This window comes from Microtus oregoni, unplaced genomic scaffold (genome assembly GCF_018167655.1).
Source record: "Microtus oregoni isolate MIOR12 unplaced genomic scaffold, Mior012 000031F_ref0000149, whole genome shotgun sequence".
Lineage (NCBI taxonomy): Eukaryota > Metazoa > Chordata > Mammalia > Rodentia > Cricetidae > Microtus > Microtus oregoni.
This window is the reverse complement of record NW_024543090.1, coordinates 13,683,391-13,705,018: the sequence shown is the minus strand read 5'-3', so window position 1 is coordinate 13,705,018 and position 21,628 is coordinate 13,683,391. Positions and strand designations below refer to the sequence as shown.

Sequence of the window (21,628 nt, the reverse complement as noted above, 5' to 3'; positions counted from 1 at the left end):
CTTTAGCACTCTGAGCCCTCTCTGGTCTGGTCTGTGCTGCTGGAAACATATCTGAAGCAATGGCTTCCCGTGAAAGTCATTCAGTGGAGTTTTATATCGAATCAACAGTTCTTCATATTAAAGTTTGTCTTTAAAAAATGATGCAGTTTCAGTCTTACTGGTCTTTGAGGAAGCAGATTAGTAAATAAATGATTGATAAACTGAAGGGGTAGAAAATAAATTATCAGAATAGTAAAAAAAATCAGAGGAAGAAGAAACTATAAGAATTAAATTTGAAAACAATCTCAAGATTGGAAAGATAAACAGGTAAAAAATCACGTACTGATTTTTAAAAGTTTATCATTATTGCATTCATCATTATACCCATGCAGCATTATTGGTGAGGAATGACATGCACAAACTTTAGCTTTTTAGTACGTATGTTTTTATTAAGATAGATGGTTCTATTTCATGTGTATGAGTGATTTGCTTGCAAGTATGCATATATACCAATGAATGTTGTCTTTAGCAGAGGCCAGAAGTGGCAGTTTGACTCATTTAAACTGGAATTACAGACAGTTGTGAGCCTCCATGTGGGCTCTGGGAACCAATTCTTGGTCCTATGTAAATCACTGACTGATCTAAACTATTGAGCAATCTCTCTAGTCCATCATGTCTCTTACAGAAACTATTTATTAGTTGGTATTTCACTTTTGGGGAAAGCAAGTGAAGGCATATTAAATTTTGGTACACAAATCATTCTGGATAAATACAACACAGTCAATGTAGCAATATCCATCTGAAATTCTAATATAATTTGTGTGCTTTATATTAAGAAATTTTACTATAATTAATCAACTGACTACATTGTCTTCTCATTGCCACCTTCATCTCTTTATTCCTAAGTGTATAGATTACTGGGTTTAGAAAAGGGGTAATAACTGCCTCAAACAGAGCAAGAAATTTATCCAGATGTGATGTTGGAAATGGCCACATGTAGAAGAAGATTATTGGTCCAAAGAACAAAATGACCACCATGACATGAGCTGACAGAGTGGAGAGGGCCTTAGATAAACTACCCAAAGATTTCTTTTGAACGGTCATCAAATTAAATATGTAAGAGATGATCAGAATTAAAAAGGAGGCCACAGAAATGAACCCACTATTGGCAGTAATCATGAATCCCAAGGTATATGTGTCCATACACGCCAGTTTAATAAACCGAGGGAGGTCACAGAAAAAGCTGTCTAGTTCATTAGGGCCACAGAAGGGTAAGTCTATGACAAAAATCAACTGAGTCACTGAGTGGATGAAGCCAATAATCCAAGAAGCAACTAAAACCAAAATGCACTTTTGTGGACTCATGATAGTCAAGTAGTGCAGGGGCTTACATATGGCAACATATCGGTCAAAAGCCATGGCTATGAGCAGCACCATCTCAGTGCCTCCAACTGCATGGATTAGGAATATCTGAGTGATACAGCCCCTAAAAGAGATGGTTTTGTGCCTTCTGAAAAGGTCGTAAATCATTTTTGGTGCTGTGCAGGAGCTAAATATCAAGTCGAGAAAGGAAAGATTGGCTAAGAGGAAGTACATAGGGGACTGTAAATGGGGGTCTGAAGTCACTGTTAGCACAATGAGAAAATTTCCCAACAGACTTGCCACATAGAATATACAGGAAAAGAGGAAGAGGAATAGCTGGGTTGTCCATGAGTTGGAGAGTCCCAGGAAGACAATTTCAGATACTACAGAGCGGTTTGCTTCATCCATTGGCTCTTTTGGCTGTGACAACTCTCATGTCATCTGAAACAAGAGAGCCAGGAGAAACTCTGGTTTAGGATGAGCAATGCTCAACTGACAAAGTCACATGAATGATTAATATGCCGTTGGAGATAGTTTAAGTAAAATCTTGGAGAATTCTGAGTGCAGTAGAAATAGCCTTCTCCATGTAAGAATTCCCCAGTTGTTGACTCAATATGAAGTGGTCAGCCCTGAAATTATATACTTGCAAGTAACATTATAAGTACTGAGCAGATTGTACTTATGTATTTATGAGTGTATATATATATATATATATATATATATGTAGAATCAATGAAAGGAAAGATGTCATGAGCTTGAAACAAAGCAAGGGGTAAACACATGGATGCAATCAGAGGGAGGTAAGTGATGTAATTATAATTTCAAAATATAAAAAAATAAGATGTGCTTCTTCCAGGTCAAATAAATGCAATTAATATTCCTGACATAGGCTGTTGTTAAAAAAATACCAAACTAATTACCTCTTTCACTTACTTGGATAACATATTTGTTATATTTTAAAAATCTAATTTCAGGCATATTTTTGAGTTGACTCTGAGCTAAAGGCTTTTTGGATATTAAATGTGAAGAAATTGTTAAGTGATGGTGGTATTCACAACTGGAACATTCTTTAATATATACTAATATTAAATATACGATTACATTAAATGCCCTTATACACATTTCCAGGCAAGAGATGGGCATTTCTCTTATCTCTATATTGAGATGACAAGGTGACAAAATGGGGCAAAGGATGCAGGTTTATGGCACTCATTGTGTGACTTGGAGAAATTATAAAAGGGCATGAATACTCTGGAGCAGATTCTGTCTGATACATTTTTTTGAGGAAAAAAAATGATAAACATCAAGTGAAAGAGGCAACCAGAATGAGGGCAGTATGTCATGATCCTCCACACAGAAGTGAGAACGAACGTGTCAGAGGATCTGGTGAGGACCTGTCTCTTTGTAGGTAAATACTCCTAAGTTCATTCACAACTAAACACATGGAAAAATAGCAACATAACAGCCTTTTCTTATTATTTAGACAGGTATTTAAATATTTGACAAAATACAAGGTTTGGTGGAGAAGCAAGCATTCTCACATCTGTTTGCAGAGAAATCAAGAGGTTAGGTTTCAAATGCCGTCTTAATTTTTACATAAGTGTTTTTGCTTTGGTTCAGCACTTCTGTCTCTAAGATTGAAAATTCTAGAGTGTATTCATATGTATGTTTCTGTGAATAAGGTAGACAGTGAAAGAACATTTTTTTTTGTTATTTTGGCTAAAGTACTGTTTTCAAGCTCAATGTCTTGAAAATGCCTTCCATGAAAGTAGAGACATAACATTGACTAACTGGAATGTCCACTAACAATGTCCACACTTGCTTATCACATTTTTACAAACTATAGTAACTTATTCACTTTTAAACCATTGTTAACTTGAAAGTTTAAAAATTGCAATATTCTAAGAAGAGTTATTTACCTAGGATCTTTTGTGACATTAAATTTAATTTAAAAATCTGGAAATCAGCTGTGGACATAGTTGGTGGACTGTCGAGCTGGTTAATTCTCTGCATCTACTTAAATCTCAGTTCCCCAGGTGTGAAACTTGCTAATTGTTTCTCAGAATGACTATGCTTTAAAGGAGGGCAGAACTGGGACTGAAGCTGATACTAGGACAAGGGTCGCTCTTCTCAAATTGAAAATGGGCATCATTGAGAGGCCAACATCCACAAACTCACCGAATGTAGAGAGTTTGAGCTCGTGCCTGTATGGAGCCTTCACTCGTATGTTCTAGTCTCTCTGGTGAGGGAAGGTACTCTGAAGGCTACTGAAAGAGAAACATGGACACCAAACCAGCCACAAAATCCTCAATGTAAAATCTGTCCTGCTTGCAAGGTGTGCTGGGGCCATGGTGGCACAGAACTTGTGAGAAGAGCCAACCAATGTCTGATGTCAATGCCATGAGAGAGAGTCCATGCCTTATATTGTGTGGGATGGTTAAGAACCAGAGACTTAGGGCAGAATCAAAATGAATGGGGAAAAATCATTAAAATGATTGCTAATAATATTCTTCTATATTCATAGATTGATGCCTTGTTCAGTCATTATCAGAGAGGCTTCCTCTGGTAGATGAGAGTGAGTGCTCAACCACAGCAGACAAAATGCAGGAGGAAGAGTCTAAATTGAGGGCCTCCATCAGGTCCTTCCCCTCTGCACTTGGGGAAGGGAAGAAAGATTGTAGTAATCAGAGAGGCTGGAGGATGCAAGGAGAGCATGAGCCACTGAATCAACTAAGTGGGTGCATATGGCCTCAGAGAGACTGAAGTGGAAAGTATGGGGTTTGCACGGCTCCTCACCAGATTCTCTGTGTATGTTAAGGTGTTTTTGTGGGACTTTTAACACTGAGCGTGTATCTCAGACCCCTTTGCCTGTTCTTAGGACTCTCTTCTTTCACAGGGTTGCCTTGTCCAGCCTCCATTTGAGGGCTTTTGCCTTTTCTTATTGTACCTTGTTTTGTCATGTTTGGTTGGTGTCTCTTGGAACCTACTCCCTCCTGCAGGGAACCAAAGGCAGAGGGGACCTGGTGGAGAGGATCCGGGGAAGAAGAGAGGTGAGGGAGTGGGGAACAGTCGAGGGAGAGGAAACTGTGACAGGTTGAATTGTCTGAGAGCAGAATACATCTTCATTTAACAAAAGGGCAGAAAAGTAGTTTAAATGTAATACTTCAGTGAAAACAGATTGACGACTGAATAGTGTTTATTAATGAGGATTCAGACCTCAGTTCCACTGTCTTACCTGTATTCATCTGAGTGCAAGAGTCTGTGCTCACACTTCCGCTGCTATGTGTGAAGTGTAACAGGACAAGTTTCAGAGTCCTCTACAGAGCAGGGCATTCCCTTCTGTGCTCAGGGCAGCTCATCCTTTCCTGGGCCAACATCAACAGGCAATGGACTTTAAATCATGTGAAATAAGCATCGATGGAGTAGGCTGATAATGCTAGAGTTTTGGTTAAAATCACAAATCAACATTTGAAACAGATCAGGAAAAGACTGGCTATTTACTTTTTCTTTTCAATTATTAAAAAATGTTGAAGTGGTTGCGGGGACGAGTCAGAAATCCTTAATAAATAAATAAATTAAAAAAAATAAAATGTCTGGGTACACTATTACTTCTCATGACAATTTGTCATAATTCAGTAGCATGACCTTCCCCTAGAAATAGCGAAATATTTTGAAATGCTACAGCATTACCGAAGTTCTGATGACTCAGATCTGTCCTACTCTTTATTGTAATTTGCACTGAAAATTAGCATTGAAAATACTCTACAAATTAACGTTAAATAAAAAGAGGAAGCATTTACGAAAAAAAAATGTTGAAGTAAATTAGAAGTTTCTGGATAGTGCTGAAAAATTTCCTCAAGAGTTCAATATAATCACCAGAAGCTTCTCCACTGTATCCTCTTCCTGGGATGTACAGAGAGAGGTCAGGACATTGCTCAGGGTCCTAGAAGTTATGTAGAGAGGACATTAGACCTGCATGCTTTTACATGAGTCCTTAGTGCTCCTGGGACACCCTGGAAGGCTACTATCACCCCAGTGAAACTTTGCTGCATGTTTGTGACAGTTTTTTGATTCTAAACTAAGGTAACAAAGGTCCAGGAAGGGTGAGGACTCTGCTTAAGCCATAGAACAAACTGTTGGAAAATCTGAGTAAGTATATTTCCCTCTTGGTCTCATCAATCCAGATTTATTTATTATTTCATTCCACCCCCTTATTTTTTTATGATTGTCCTACACTTTGTGTCCTGTCTGTGGCTCAAGGAATCACAATACATCACTTGGATGAAATTTTAAGAAGAGAAGGTTTTATCACATAGTATAAATCAAGTTTTAATCAATTGTTTGCCAATCATCCCATATTGATGATGCAATATGAGTATGTCTCTTAACAGCTTATTGTATATCTATATAAATATTGTATTTACAGTTAGAATTCAGCCCTTCAACATATATATATATATATATATATATATATATATATATATATATTAACCCTAGCTTCTTTACTGTTTTCCAAAATTATTGATATTTTTCCCACCTGGCTACACTTCAATTCTTATTTTATTCCCTTTGTGGAACACACATGTAAGACTTCCATGAAAACGCCACTGGAGGAATATCTACCATGCTGAACATCTCATGACTGCTCATTCCTCTGATTTGTGTATTTTACTTGATATGTTGCAATTTCCACATTGAATTTATTTTTATAGTTGATTGGGTCTTTCTTCTGCTCAATGTGTTTCCATTGAATTTCTGATTTTCTTCAAAGACAGTTCTATCAGTGGGCTAGACAGAGGTGCAAGGAAGTGCTGGATAGGTAGGTCAGAACGAGCAAACACACACACACACACACACACACACACACACACACACGTCAATATAAAACTTAGAATGTTGTGAGCTAACTATAGAAAATAACGGAAAGTCAGCTTCCATCCATCTAACCTACCTGAATCAGTGTTGGGAAGATCACATATTAGATAACACAAGCCTGCTGAGCCCCAGCCTGTGCCATAGCTTAGCATAAAAAGTCAAGTGTTGTACCTCCACTGAGGAGAGGCGACTAATTATCAACATGGGAAAGACACTGAAGTGTTGCCATAGAATTTTGGGATTGTTATTTTGTGTACATTTGCCCATGGGAGTTGTTTCCAAGGACCACAGAAATTTGGCCAGAGCCAAAGGAAAAATTTGGTAATGGGTCACTGGAGGGGAGAGAAGGCAGACTACAGGGATTTCGTATTTGTGAACAGTACAATCTTTTGCTTAATTTAAAATCCTTTTGATCTATTGCTTTTCTTATTTATAAGAAGAGAAACTGTATAAGATTTAAAATATATACTTTTAAAAAGTAAAATGTAATGTATCATTTCCACAGGAAGGTAGGAATGGAGAGATAAAATGAGTAAAATGTCCCGTAGTGTTTACTGTATGGTATAATCTATGTCCCATGACAATAAGTGACTGAACTAGATTTGATAAGAGTTACAGCTGTCTGGTTAATATTGAGCCAATTTATTATTATTATTTGAGACAGGGTTTCTCTGTAACTTTGGAAACTGTCATGGAACTAGCTCTTGTATACCAGGCTAGCCTCAAACTCACATAAATCTGTCTGCCTCTGCCTCCTGAGTGCAGGGATTAAAGGCATGTGCCACCACCACCTGGTGGCCAATTTGTTATTGATTATTTGACATTCGGAGAAAAAACAGAACTCAATTAGAATAGCTCAAATTGAGGAACGGATAGACCTGGTGGATCAGATAAAAGGCAAATCATTTACAGTTCACCTTTTCTAGAATAAGATATTTTTTCTTAAAAATATCAATAAAAGCTAAAATTTATAGGTAAAATTTGTTTCTTTTTCTAAAACATATGTAGAGAATCGATGATAGGGCCATTGTAAATTCTAAACTTCTTTTGTTGAGAGTTCTCTTTTCAGTACACCATTTTTAATTGTATTATTTAGAGTTTTAATGTCTAGTTTTTTGAGTTCTTTATATATTTTGGAGATCAGACCTTTGTCTGATGCAGGGTTGGTGAAGATCTTCCCCCCTTCAGTAGGTTGCCTTTTTGTCTTAATGACAGTGTCCTTTGCATTACAGAAGCTTCTCGGTTTCAGGAGGTCCCATTTATTCATTGTTGTTTTTATTGTCAGTTTAAATCTTGATACTACAATATGGCTTAATTTGGTCACATGCTTTTCTAGATTCATTTGTGCTTTGTGTTGCTGAGGCTTCTGACCCTCAAATAAATTTCAGGAACATAAAAGAAATGCAGCCTGGTTTCTGAAATGGAAGGGATCCTACTCTATTGCAAAAAAAATCTCAAAATCAATGAATCATATTATATATACAAACATATATGTTTTCACATCATATGTACATGTATATACACAAACTTTTATTAGCTGAGGTGTTTACATAATGGAAGTTTGGAAGATATAAGACAAAAGCTGATGGAGGAGGGTCATCTGTCTATCTGGTGCTTTCATTGGTTAATTAATAAACTCACCCATAATGAGGCACAGGCTAACAGATTGGATATGAAAACAGAATCCATCCCTCTTCTGCATACAAGAAACGCATCTCATCCTCAAAGACAGACATCTTCTTGGGGTAAAAGGTTGGGAAAAATATACCAATCAAATGGACCAGCGGGTGTAGCTATCCTAATATCTAACAAAATAGATTTCAAGCTAAAATCAGTCAAAAGAGACAAAGAAGGACATTTCATATTAGTCACAGGAAAAAAATCCATCAAGAGGAAATTTCAATACTGAACATCTATTTCCTAAATACAAGGGTACTCTCATATGTCAAAAAAAAAAAACACTTCTAAAGCTTAAATCATATATTAAACCCCCCACACAAATAGTGGGAGACTTCAATACTCCCCTCTCATCACTGGACAGGTCAATCAGACAAAAAAATAAACAGAGAAATAAGAGAACCAACAGATGTTATGACTTAAATGGACTTAACAGATATCTATAGAATATTCCACCCAAACAGAAAAGAATATGCCTTCTTCTCAGCACCTCATGGAACCTTCCAAATATTGACCACATACTCGGTAACAAAACAAACTTCAACAAATACAAAAAAAAAAATGGATAACCCAGTTTACCTTATCAGATCACCATGCTTTAAAAACTAGAAGTAAACAGCAATACCAATTCCAGAAACCCCCAAAACACATGGAAATTAAACAATGCTCACCTGAATCATCAATGTGTCAAGGAAGAAATAAAGGGGGAAATTAAAGACTTCCTAAAATTCAACAAAAATGATCACACAACATACCCAAATTTATGGGACACAATGAAAGCAGTGTAAAGAGGCAAGTTCATAGCACTAAATGCCTACATAAAGAAGCTGGAAAAAAAATCTCACACTAGTGAATTAACAGAACATTTGAAAACTTTAGAACAAAAAGAAACACACTCACCTAAGAGAACTAGACGATAGGAAATAATCAAATTGAGAGCCGAAATCAATAAAATAGAAACAAAGAAAACAATACAAAGAATCAATGAGACAAAGAGACAATAAAATAGACAAACCTTTATCCAAACTAACCAAAAGACAGAGAGAGATTATCCAAATTAACAAAATCAGAAATGAAAAGAGGGACATAACAATAAGACATGGAGAAAATACAGAGGGTCATCAAGTCATATTTTGAAAACCTGTACTCCACAAAATTGGAAAACTTAAAGGAAATGGACAACTTTCTGGATAAGTATCACTTATTAAAATTAAATCAAGAACAGATAAGCAAGTTAAACAGACCTATAACTGCTGAAGAAATAGAAACAGTCATCAAACCTCCCAACCAAAAAAAGCCCAGGACCAGATGGTTTCAGCTCTGAATTCTACAAGACTTTTAAAGAGGAACTAATACCATTTTCTTCTATTGTATCTTTATGCCTGAGAATCTCTCTTCTGTCTCTTGTCATCTGTTGGTGAAGCTTATGTCTGCAGTTCCTGTTCACTCCATGCTTTCCTCTGTTTGTTTTCTTTACTGTTTCTTTCTCTATTTTCAGGTCTTGAACAGTTTCATCCATTTCCTTCACTTGTTTCTTTGTTTCCCTTGGCTTTCTTTGAGTGATTTATAATTTCCTCTCATTAGTTTGTGTTTTCCTGGATTTCTTTAAGGGATTCATTAATTTTCTCTAAGTGTTTGTGTTTTCCTGGATTTCTTTAGAAATTTATTTATTTCTTGTATAAGGACCTCTATTATCTTCATAAAGTTGGTTTTAAGGTCATTTTCTTGTGCTTCAGCTGTGTTGGAATATTCAGGGCTCACTGTAGTATCGATGGCTTCTAGTGGTGTCATATTGCATTGTGTGTTTTTGATTGTATTTTTTTTGCAAATACATCACTTTAATATCATAATATTTCACATCAGACCCTCTACATTTCCTGTTTATTTTTTTCTTGGAAAAAAAATTTCTGCCTCCTCCCATCCTCCATTTCCCTCCCCTTCCTCCAACTCCACTCCCCCAGCCCCCACTCCTTTCCCCCTCCCTCTCCAGACCGAAGAGCAATCAGGTGGAAAGTCCAAGGTCCTCCCCCCTCCATCTATGTCTAGGAAGGTGAGCATCCAAACTTGCTAGGCTCCCACAAAGCCAGAACATGAAGTAAGATCAAACCCCAGTGCCATTGTCTTTGGCTTCTCATCAGTCCTCATTGTTCAGAGAGTCTGGTTTTATCCCATGCTTTTTCAGTTCCAGTCCAGCTGGCCTTGGTGAGCTCCCAATAGATCAGTCCCACTGTCTCAGTGGGTGGGTGCACCCCTCACGGTCCTGACTTCCTTGCTCATGTTCTCCCTCCGTCTGCTCCTCATTGGGACCTTGGGAGCTTATTCTGGTGCTCCAATATGGGTCTCTGTCTCTATCTCCATCCATCACCCGATGAAGGTTCTATGGTGATATGCAAGATATTCATCAGTGTGGTTATAGGATAGGATAGGTTGATTGTATTCTTATGCTGGCTTCTAAGTATCTGGATATAGGTGTCAATGTCCCAGTTTATCTTTGTGGGTTTGGTGTGTCCACCCCTGATTACTGTCTCCTCTTCTGGTCTTCTGGCCTGAGTTGTCTTTGGTGCTGGTGACAGGAGAGTCCTTTGGTCCAGTATGTCATTTCTACTGTGGTTGTGACTCCTGTATGACCTCTGTGGTTTTGGGTGTTGGTATTGCCTTTAAGGTTCTGTGAATTGGTGTGGCTTCTGGGGTTCCAGGTACCAGCAGGCCATTTGGTAAGAGCTGGGGACTTGTGCTAGAGTTGCGGGCCAGGAAATCATGACAATGGGAGGCAAACTGTTGGGGAAAACTGGGCAAATTCTGAGGAATGTTGGAGATCTACAGGCTGGGTCTTACCTGGGATTCTGGGTACTGGCGTGGCCTCTGGTAGAGTAGGGGTCTTCTGCCAGAGTTGTGGGTCAGGATATGGACTCAGCTTGCTTTCTTTAGAACTCAGGAGCATCAGCCCAGGAATGATACCACCCACAATGGGCTGGGTCCTTTCCCACCAACCGCTAATTATGAGAATGATTATAGACAGATTGTATGGAGGCATTTTCTTCATTGAGGTTCTCTCTTCAAATGATTCCAGCTTGTACCAAGTTGATAGAAAACTGGCCAGCACAATTGACCCCCTTTCAGCTTGACACAGAAATATAACATTGTTAAACGCTATCCTTTCTATTTTTTAATTCTTCCCCAAGGCTTCACATTAACATTGCTACACAATGTAAACATTCCTAAATTTAAAAGTCCCACAGTCTTTTTAAAAAATACTTAAAACTTCGGTCTCTTTAAAATTCAAGTCTTGGGGTAAGGTTGAAATCTGGTGCAAGGGAAACTCCCACTAATCTACAAGGGTGACCCCAGCTAAGGCTCCTAGCACTGGTGGATAGGTAGGCTGAAGTGGCCTCCTCCTGTAATCAGCTGATGAAATTGAATACCCAAATCCACAGCCAAGCACATAGCCAGGCACCAAGTTCTGGAATCATGCTGAAGAAAGAGAGAGAGAGAGAGAGAGAGAGAGAGAGAGAGAGAGAGAGAGAATGATTACACAGTCTAGGAAGGGTTGTGCCAAGGTCATCACAAAGGAACCCATAGAAACAACTTACCTGTGCTCATTGGAGCTCACAGAGTCTGGACCAACAGTTAGGCAACCTGCATGGGAGTGACCCAGGCCCTCGCTATGTATGACAATTGTGTAGCTTTATCTACTTATGGGCCTCCTGGTGCTGGAAGTCTGGCCTATACACAATGCTTTGTTGACTTCAAGGAGCCTAATCCTCATACGGTGTTGCCGTGCCCAGCCTTAATACAAGGGGGAACTTAGTCCTACCTCAACTTGATATGCCATGCTTCATTGACACCCATGGGAGGCCTGTCACCTTTTCTACAGAAACAGAGGAAGAGTAGATTAAGGGGTGGAGTTGGGCGAGGTAACGGGAGGAGAAGATGGTGGGGAAACTTTGGTCTGGATATAAAATAAATGAATACCTTTAATTAACAGTAAAAAATTAGAAGTCTTTTAAAAATCAAAATCTCTCAACTGTGGTCTTTTGTAAAATCAAAATTAAATTAAAATTTTTTTCTTCAAGTGGGGAGAACAGGACACAACCACACTCTGGACAGAGCAAAACCATATCCAGAAAGTTGACACTTCTGGGGTTCACTCATGATCTTCTGGACTTCTCCATGGGCTTGGTCTCTTCTCTGGCTCTGCCCTCTGCAGTATACATACCTTGTCTTCTCTGCTCAGGCTGGCTCCAATCCACTTCTGATGCTGTTTTTGGTGGTCAGCCCATGGTACTGGCATCTCCAAAATCCAGGGGCTTTCTGCTGCAACTGGGCTGTACTTTCATCCATAGGCTCTCCTGTGCTTTCTTCAGGGACTCTAACCCTGCCACACAGTGACAAGGGGAAACTGCTCTCTATCACCATAGCACACCTTCAAAACAGCACTGCCTGGGCAACACTTATACCACCAAGTTCAGTTGCCAGGACAAGGTACAACCTTGTCACGTCAGGAACACAGCTTATGTATGCTGATTCTTAAGAAAGCTTTTCAGAAGAGTTCACCTCAAGGATGCTGGTTTCTTCTCACCTAGCACTGATTTCTCAGCCCCAGCTGAGCAGCATCAACTATCCCAGAAAGCAAAGGTTTTATTTTGGTGTTCTGGTATCTTGTTAATTACACCTGAGTCTTTAGGTCCAGCTAATTAGCACTTCAGAATCTTAATTCAATACAGTGAATGCCCTGGATAAAGTCTTTAAAAATCCCTCTGAGACTTCATATGCCAGGCCTCTGTGGTCTGCTGTACCTTCAACATGCATGTTGTTCAAGCTCCTACAGAAGAGCTCACTCAATGGTTTTGTAGCCTAAGGTTCCAAAATCTTTCTATAATCTTCCTTAAAACTCCCTGTTCAGCTCTGTTGCAGCCATACCTCACAAACCTGGTACAATTTCTATCCTATTAAAGTTTCTATTGCTGTAATGAAACACCATGACCTAAAAGCAAGTTGGGAAGGAAAGGCTTTATTTAGTTTACACTTTCATTATTGAAAGAAGCCAGGACAGGAACTCAAACAGTCCGGAACCTGGAGGCAGGAGGTGATGTGGAAGTGTTATTTACTGTCTTCCTCACCGTGGCTTAATCAGCTTGCTTTCTTATGGAATCCAGAATCTCCAGTCCAATAACGGCACCATGGACAATGGGCTGAACTCCTCTCTGTCAATCACTAACTCAGAAAAATGCCTATAGCCAGATCTTATGGAGGCATTTTCATCACTGAGTTTCTCTCCTTTAGATAACTCTAGCTCGTGTCATGTTGACATAAAGGTGGTTAGCATGGGTTATAAGGAGAATCTGCACCAACTCTGAGTGTTGATGAATCTGAACTAATTTCCAAATAAAGCTTGAAAACAGATAAGCAAAGGAAGTAGCTTCTAGCTGAACATTATCAAAAATGAGTAGAAAGCCGACATGAGGACTTTTTGAAATTAAGTATTTGATTACCATGAAAAACTCATGGAGAATAATACACATGGTCTCATCAGGCAAAAGCAGTTGGATAGCACACCAGACAGCTAAGGAAATGGCAGGAAAGGAGCAGGAATCTGTCCACACAGATTTAATATTTGTATTGTCCATGTGTTACTTTAATCACTCTGGGGCAAATACTTAGGATTGAGACTTTCTTAACATGGAAACTAAGTCAGTTTAAAACTGATGTGAAACATAGCCCTAGGATCTATTTTAAATTCAGTAGTTTTCTAAGAAACTGCACTGTTCACAGAATCTTCCAACTCAAAAGAATTGTCTTCCTTCTCTGATGCAGGTGCTGGGTTTGCCAACTTTCCTTTCTTGGCAGTTCCTCCTTGTAGACTCTATTCAGTGGTTCTTAACCTTCCTAATGGCCTGGCTCTTTAATACAGTTCCTCATGCTGTTGTGAATCCCAACCATAAAAGTATTTCATTGCTACTTCATAGCTGCAATTTTGCTACTGTTAGGAATTGTAATGTAAATATCTGATATGTGACATCTGTAGGGTTTTCAACCCACAGTTTGAGTCCACTGTTCTATTTTTTCTGTATGTCACCTCAGTTTCCTTGATTCCATTCCAAAGCAGTAGTCAAACCCTTCTTGGAGACACGTACTAGGCGTGGCTCCTCTGCCTCAAGGCTGTGTCCTTCGCTGTTCATCTCTCTTTAAACTGACACTTTGGCATCACCAGTCTGCCCAAGCCACTTGTCCTTCTTCCAAGCTTTCAATAATTCTGCTGATTTATTTTAAGCTTTAATAATTCTGATACTTCCTCCTATTTATTTTCCTATCCCTTATGTGTGCATTCTGTTTCCTGCCTTCCTAAAAATGCTACTTCTGTGCTCATAGATTTCTGTCTCTCTCAATGAATTACTCAATACTTGTTAGAAATGAAAATGTCATAAATTTTGTTTGATTTTTATTTGAAACGTAATTAGTTTTTATTTTTACACCTCATTGTGTAAAGAGTGATGAGTGGTCTGATGATCTCAGTGGAAAAAGTGAGCTTCATGAGGAGAAAAATTCTGAAGAAAATTTACTCAGAGAAAAAATTGAATTTGGGAAGAGAATGCATTCTCACTATATTCGCTCTATTGTCTTTCTTTCCATCTCTTGACTTTTGCTCTGCTTTGCATGAAAACAGAAACATTTAAATCTTCCTGGATTGCCCTGTGCCTGGGCTGAATGCAGAATTCTATTTTTAAACAATTTTATAAAACTATTTTCTTTTTAAGAGATTTATTTTATTTTAATTTTTTTATTGAAAAAAATTTCCGCCTCCTCCCAGCCTCCAACTTCTCTCCCCCTCCTCTCACCCTTCTCCTCCTGCCCCCACTCCTCTCCCCCTCCCTCTCCAGTCTGAAGAGCAGTCAGGGTTCCTTGCCCTGTGGAAAGTCCAAAGTCCTCCCCACTCCATCCTGGTCTAGGAAGGTGAACATCCATACTGGCTAGGCTCCCACAAAGCCAAAACATGAAGTAGGATCAAAACCCCGTGCCATTGTCCTTGGCTTCTCATCAGCCCTCATTGTCCGCCATATTCAGAGAGTCCGGTTTTATCCCATGCTTTTTCAGTCACAGTCCAGCTGGCCTTGGTGAGCTCCCAATAGATCAGCCCCACTGTCTCCATGGGTGGGTGCACCCCTTGTGGTCCTGACTTCCTTGCTCATGTTCTCCCTCCTTCTGCTCCTCATTGGGACCTTGGGAGCTCAGTCCAGTGCTCCTGTGTGTGTCTCTGTCTCTATCTCCATCCATCGCCAGATGAGGGTTCTATGCAAGATATTCATCAGTATGGCTATAGGATAGGGTCATTTCAGGTTCCCTATCCTTAGCTGCCCCAGGAACTAACTGGGGACCTTGCCTTGGGCACCTGGGAGCCCCTCTAGGTCCAAGTCTCTTGCCAACCCTAAGATGGCTCCCTTAATTAAGATATGTGCTTCCCTGCTCCCCTATTCAACCTTCCTTTATCCCAATCATCCCGTTTCCCCAAGTTCTCCCCATCCTACCCTTCTCTCTTTTCTCTCCCCATCTCCCATTTCCCCCCTCCCACCCCACCCCCAATCTTGTCTATTTCCCATACCCAGGAGGATAGCTATATGTTTTTCTTTGGGTTCACCTTATCTAGCTTCTTTAGGATATCAAATTATAGACTCACTGACCTTTATTTATGGCTAGAACCCAATTATGAGTGAGTACATCCCTTGTTCATCTTTTTGGGTCTGGGTTACCTCACTCAGGATAGTATTTTCTATTTTCATCCATTTGCGTGCAAAATTCAAGAAGTCATTGTTTTTTACCGCTGAGTAGGACTCTAATGTGTATATATTCCACACTTTCTTAAGAAAGCATCTTCAACAAATGGTGCTGGCACAACTGGATGTCAACCTGTAGAAGAATGAAAATAGACCCATATCTATCACCATGCACAAAACTCAAGTCCAAATGGATCAAAGACCTCAATATCAATCTGAACACACTGAACCTGATAGAAAAGAAAGTGGGAAGTACCCTACAACAGATGGGCACAGGAGATCTCTTCCTAGGTATAACCCCAGCAGCACAGACATTAAGGGCAACACTGAATAAATGGGACCTACTGAAACTGAGAAGCTTCTGTGAAGCAAAGGACACTGTCACTAAGACAAAAAGGCAACCCACTGACTGGGAGAAGATCTTCACCAACCCCGCAACAGACAAAGGTCTGATCTCCAAAATATATAAAGAACTCAAGAAACTAGACTTTAAAATGCTAATTAACCCAATTAAAAAATGGGGCACTGATCTGAACAGAGAATTCTCAACAGAAGAAGTTCAAATGGCCAAAAGACACTTAAGGTCATGCTCAACCTTTTTAGCAATCAGGGAAATGCAAATCAAAACAACTTTGAGATGTCATCTTACACCGGTCAGAATGGCTAAAATCAAAAACACCAAGGATAGCCTTTGCTGGAGAGGCTGTGGAGGAAGGGGTACCCTCATCCATTGCTGGTGGGAATGCAAACTTGTGCAGCCACTTTGGAAAGCCGTGTTTTGGTTTCTCAGGAAATTCGGGATCAACCTACCCCTGGACCCAGCAATACCACTCTTGGGAATATACCCAAGAGATACCCTACCATATGACAAAAGCATTTGTTCAACTATGTTCATAGCAGCATTATTTGTAACAGCCAGAACCTGGAAACAACCTAGATGCCCTTCAATGGAAGAATGGATGAAGAAAGTGTGGAATATATAAAACTATTTAGCATAGTTTATACTTAGACAATTCTTCATATCAGAATTTTCTTTTTCAACCAAACCCGATGTGGTTTCTGATTCCTTACTGGATTGTGAAAAGCAGATTATCACACAAATGACTGATAAACAAGATGCTGAAGGGACAGAAAATAAGTCATGAGGAGAGTGTGACAAATCATACAAAGCAAATGTTAGTTAATCTTTATTTTCAAATAAGACAGTCCATTTATAATGTGACCCTTAGAAACGTGTGCTTTGGCGGTTATCAGTATTGTTTTGACCATTTTAGTGAATTAAGCTTATTGGTGAGTAAGACTGGAAAACTCTTTTGTCTTTAGTCTGTTGTATAAACAGTTAGTAATATTCAAATTTAATTCAGGCAGAAAACGAACAAGGGCACATCACATATTAGCACATAGTAACATTCTGGTGAAGTATAACATAGTTTATATAGCACATATCCACATGAAATTCTACTTGCATATTCATGTATCTTCAGTATAGCAATGATAACTTACTGTAATTCATAAAGCGAGTGTATAGTCTTCTCATGGCCATCTTCATCTCCTTATTCCTAAGCATATAGATCACTGGATTTAGAAAAAGAGTAATAATTACATCGAAGATGGCAAGAAATTTATCCAGATGTAATGTTGGAAATGGCCACATGTAGAAGAAGATTATTGGTCCAAAGAACAAAATGACCACCATGACATGAGCTGACAGAGTGGAGAGGGCCTTAGATAAACTACCCAAAGATTTCTTTTGAACGGTCATCAAAATAAATATGTAAGAGATGATCAGAATTAAAAAGGAGGCCACAGAAATGAACCCACTATTGGCAGTAATCATGAATCCCAAGGTATATGTGTCTATACACACCAGTTTAATAAACCGAGGGAGGTCACAGAAAAAGCTGTCTAGTTCATTAGGGCTACAGAAGGGTAAGTCTATGACAAAAATCAACTGAGTCACTGAGTGGATGAAGCCAGTAATCCAGGAAGCAACTAAAACCAAAATGCACTTTTGTGGACTCATGATAGTCAAGTAGTGCAGGGACTTACATATGGCAACATATCGGTCAAAAGCCATGGCTATGAGCAGCACCATCTCAGTGCCTCCAACTGCATGGATTAGGAATATCTGAGTGATACAGCCCCCAAAAGAGATGGTTTTGTGCCTTCTGAAAAGGTCGTAAATCATTTTTGGTGCTGTGGAGGAGCTAAATATCAAGTCGAGAAAGGAAAGATTGGCTAAGAGGAAGTACATAGGGGACTGTAAATGGGGGTCTGAAGTCACAGTTAGAACAATGAGAAAATTTCCAAACACATTTGCCTCGTAGAACATACAGGAAAAGAAGAGGAGTAAGAGCTAGGTTGTCCAGGAGTTGGAGAGTCCCAGGAAGACAAACTCAGATACCACAGAGTGGTTTGCTTCACTCATTGCCTCTGTTGTCTGTGACAACCCTCATGTCATCTAAAACAGGAGAGCGATGAGAAACTCTGGTTTAGGACAAGCAATGCTCAACTAACAAAGTCACATGAGAGACTAACATGCCTTTGGAGATAGTTATGTATTTATACATACTTACACACACACACACACACACACACACACACACACACACACACACACACACGTAGAAATAGTGAAATAAAATGAGGCCATGATTTTGAAGCAAAGCAAGGGGGGAATATATGGAAGGGATTGGAGGTATGAAAATAAGAATGTGATGTATTTACTTTTTAATTTCCAGAAATAAGAAAGTATAAAAAACACTTCCTCCATCCCCCCTAAAGCAAATAGTATTCCTCTCATATATCCCAGTGTTCAAAGCATACCAATATTTAACCCTTTAATTTACTTGGATAACCATATTTGTTATATTTTGAGAATATATTATTATAGGCATATCTTTCTGATGACTCTGAAATAAAAGTCTTTTGGGTTACTAACTGTCAAATTCTTAAGTGACTGTGGACATTTCTTAAGATATTAGTATTCGGCTCGAGCTGTCGCGTCTGCCTCGCGCTCTCTCTCCGGGTCTTCCTACCGTGCGGAGGACGCTTTTCATACTTTGCCGCCAGGCTCCTCGTTTCGAAGTCTGCCACAGAGAACATGGCCTCAGGAGTTCAGGTTGCGGATGAAGTATGTCGCATTTTCTATGACATGAAAGTTCGGAAATGCTCCACGCCAGAAGAAATCAAGAAAAGAAAGAAGGCTGTCATTTTTTGTCTCAGTGCAGACTTTTTGTGCATAGTTGTTGAAGAAGGCAAAGAGATCTTGGTTGGAGATGTTGATGAAACCATAACCGATCTTTCAAGCATTTTGTGGGAATGCTTCCTGAGAAAGATTGTCACTACGCTTTGTATGATGCAAGCTTTGAAACTAAGGAGTCCAGAAAAGAAGAGCTGATGTTCTTCTTGTGGGCACCAGAACATGCACCTCTGAAAAGCAAAGTGATCTATGCGAGCTTGAAGGACGCCATCAAGAAGAAATTTCAAGGCATAAAGCATGAGTATCAAGCAAATGGACCAGAAGACCTCAATCGGACTAGTATTGCAGAAAAGCTTGGTAGCTCCTTAATCGTAGCTTTTGAAGGATCCCCTATTTAGATCATCAGCCAGTGCCACAATTGAAAGCTTCCATGTTTAACACTATCCTTTCACTATAGAAGTAAAGCAAATATATTAGGCCAGGATCTCACTGAGGGGAATTTGTCTTGTCATCTTTATAGTAAACTAAAAATTCTATAGATGTGTGCAAACACCAACACCTACATAAATCTAGCCTCTAAAGTTTCATTGGTGTGGAATTAAATTCTTATTGGCCAAATGCCTATTTTCATGAAGTGACTTACAAAGATTTTGTTGAGCTCAGGATTTTAATAACACAGTTCACAAAACAGTACAAGGCAATGTGAAGCGAACTCTAAATCTTGACTAACCTCAGCAGTTACTTTTGTTTCCTTTGCTTAGGAAACTGATTGTAATCTATGTATAATTTTCATCCAAATTCTCTATTTTTCCTTGGCTTAAACAAAATAATGAGGTATAATTTTCTTTATTGTGTACAACACTAATATACACTAACAGCAGTAACTAAGCCAGGCAGTCTTCAGTCATCAGATACATCACGAGACTGCTTCAGAACTGTGTCTGCTTAGAATCACGCTGACCTTGCAGCACACCATCCAGAGCACAGTGTGGAATGCAGGAAGCAGCCCTGTACCTGCAGCAAGAGGCTCCCTGGGCTGGGAAACTGCTTACAGTGACTTTGTGTCTTAGAAATCATGGTATATCCTCAGGGGAAAGTTCAGTGTCTTGTAACAACTAATTATATTGCAAATTAGGGCTTCATTGTAATCTACTTCATTAATGAAAAATGATAAAGCAGTGTATTTAAAAAAGTCAGGGTGCTGTCAATCTTTAATTTCTCCTTTGGAACCCTGCTGCATCTGGTATGGTAGGATGTGGAAGAGTGTTGAGTGTTTCCTCTGGGGCCTGGGAGGACACAAATCCCTAGAGCAGTTTACCAGCTGTGTGGGAAACGGGAACAAGTACCACGGATGGCACTCACAGGGGTCTGCCTAACGACACTTGGAAGTGATAACATCACAGGCACGACACCACACAGTGTAGATGCACAAGCAGCTCAACTTAGAAGTAGCAATGCTGGCTTTATGTAATAAAGGAAGCATTTGTAACTTAAAAAAAATATTAGTATTCTAAATAAGATCACATTAAAATGCCTATATACACATTTCAGGATAAGAGATGGGCATTTGTCTTATCTCTATATTGAGATGACAAGGTGACAAAATGTGGCAGAGGATGCAGGTTTAAGACACTCACTGTGTGACTTGGAGAAATTAAAAAAGCCATGGATACTCTGGAGCAGATTCTGTCTGATGCTCACTGGAAGAAAAAAAATGAAAAATATCAAGTGAAAGAGGTAACCAGAATGAGGGCAGTATGTCATGATCCTCCTCACAGAAGTGAGAACGAACATGTCAGAGGATCTAGTGAGGACCTGTCTCCTTGTAGGTAAATATCCCTAAGTTCATTTACAATTAAATTAAATGCATGCAAAATATCAACATAACAGCTTTTTCTTATTAATTAGGCAGGAGTTGAAACATTTGACACAAATCAAGGTTTGTGGGTGGTTGAAGAAGAAAGCATTCTCACATCTGATGACAGAAATGAGTAGTTAAATCTGAAGTGCATTCTGAGTTTTTACATTGGTGTTTGCTTTGGTTCAGCACTTCTACCTCTAAGACTCAAAATTCATGAGTATATTCACATATATATTCATGTGACTAAAGTAGACAATGGAAGAAATTTTTATGTTATTTTACTGAAATACTATTTTCATGTTTAGTGTTTCAAAAATGCCTTCAGTGTGTGACATAGGATTCTAGGTAAATAACTCAGAATATTGTGATTTTTTTCTTTTGAGTTAGTAGAGGTTTAAAAGTGGGTAAGTTATTATAGTTTGTAAAAATTTGGAAAGCAGGTGTTGACATTGTTGGTGGACTATCCAGTTAGTCAATGCTCTGCCTCTACTTAAATCTCAGCTCCCCAGGTTTCAAACTTTCTATTTGTTATGCAGACTGACTCTGCACTAAAAGTGGGCAGAATTGGGGCAGAGGCTGATACTAGGACAGGGGTCGCTGTCCTCAAACTGACAGTCGGACCCCATTGCAGAGGTCAGTATCCACACAGCTTATTGAATGTAGAGAGGTTGAGCTTGTGTCTGTTTGGAGCCTTCACCCCTATGGTCTAGTCTCTTTGGTGAGGGAAGGTACTCTGAAGGCTATTGAAAGAGAAACGTGGACACAAACTCAGCCACAAAACCCTGGACCTAAAAATCTGTCCTGTCTGCGAGATGTGTTGGGGCAATGGTGGCACAGAACTTGTGGGAGTCGCCAATCAATGTGACAGGGAGCCCACACTTCACACTGCTTGGGATGGCTAGG

At 39.3% G+C, this 21,628-nt stretch overlaps 1 protein-coding gene and 2 pseudogenes across 1 annotated transcript; 1 reads left to right on the top strand and 2 right to left on the bottom strand.

The window, feature by feature from the left end:
- Positions 1–810: 810 nt before the first annotated feature.
- On the bottom strand, positions 811–1,749 carry LOC121465820 (olfactory receptor 4F6-like). Its single transcript, XM_041679222.1, has one exon. It carries the CDS (start codon positions 1,747–1,749, stop codon positions 811–813), a length of 939 nt encoding a protein of 312 aa, XP_041535156.1.
- Positions 1,750–17,142: 15,393 nt separating this feature from the next.
- On the bottom strand, positions 17,143–18,093 carry LOC121465519 (annotated as a pseudogene).
- Positions 18,094–18,756: 663 nt separating this feature from the next.
- LOC121465632 overlaps positions 18,757–21,628 on the top strand; it is a 553,860-nt pseudogene continuing 550,988 nt past the window's right edge.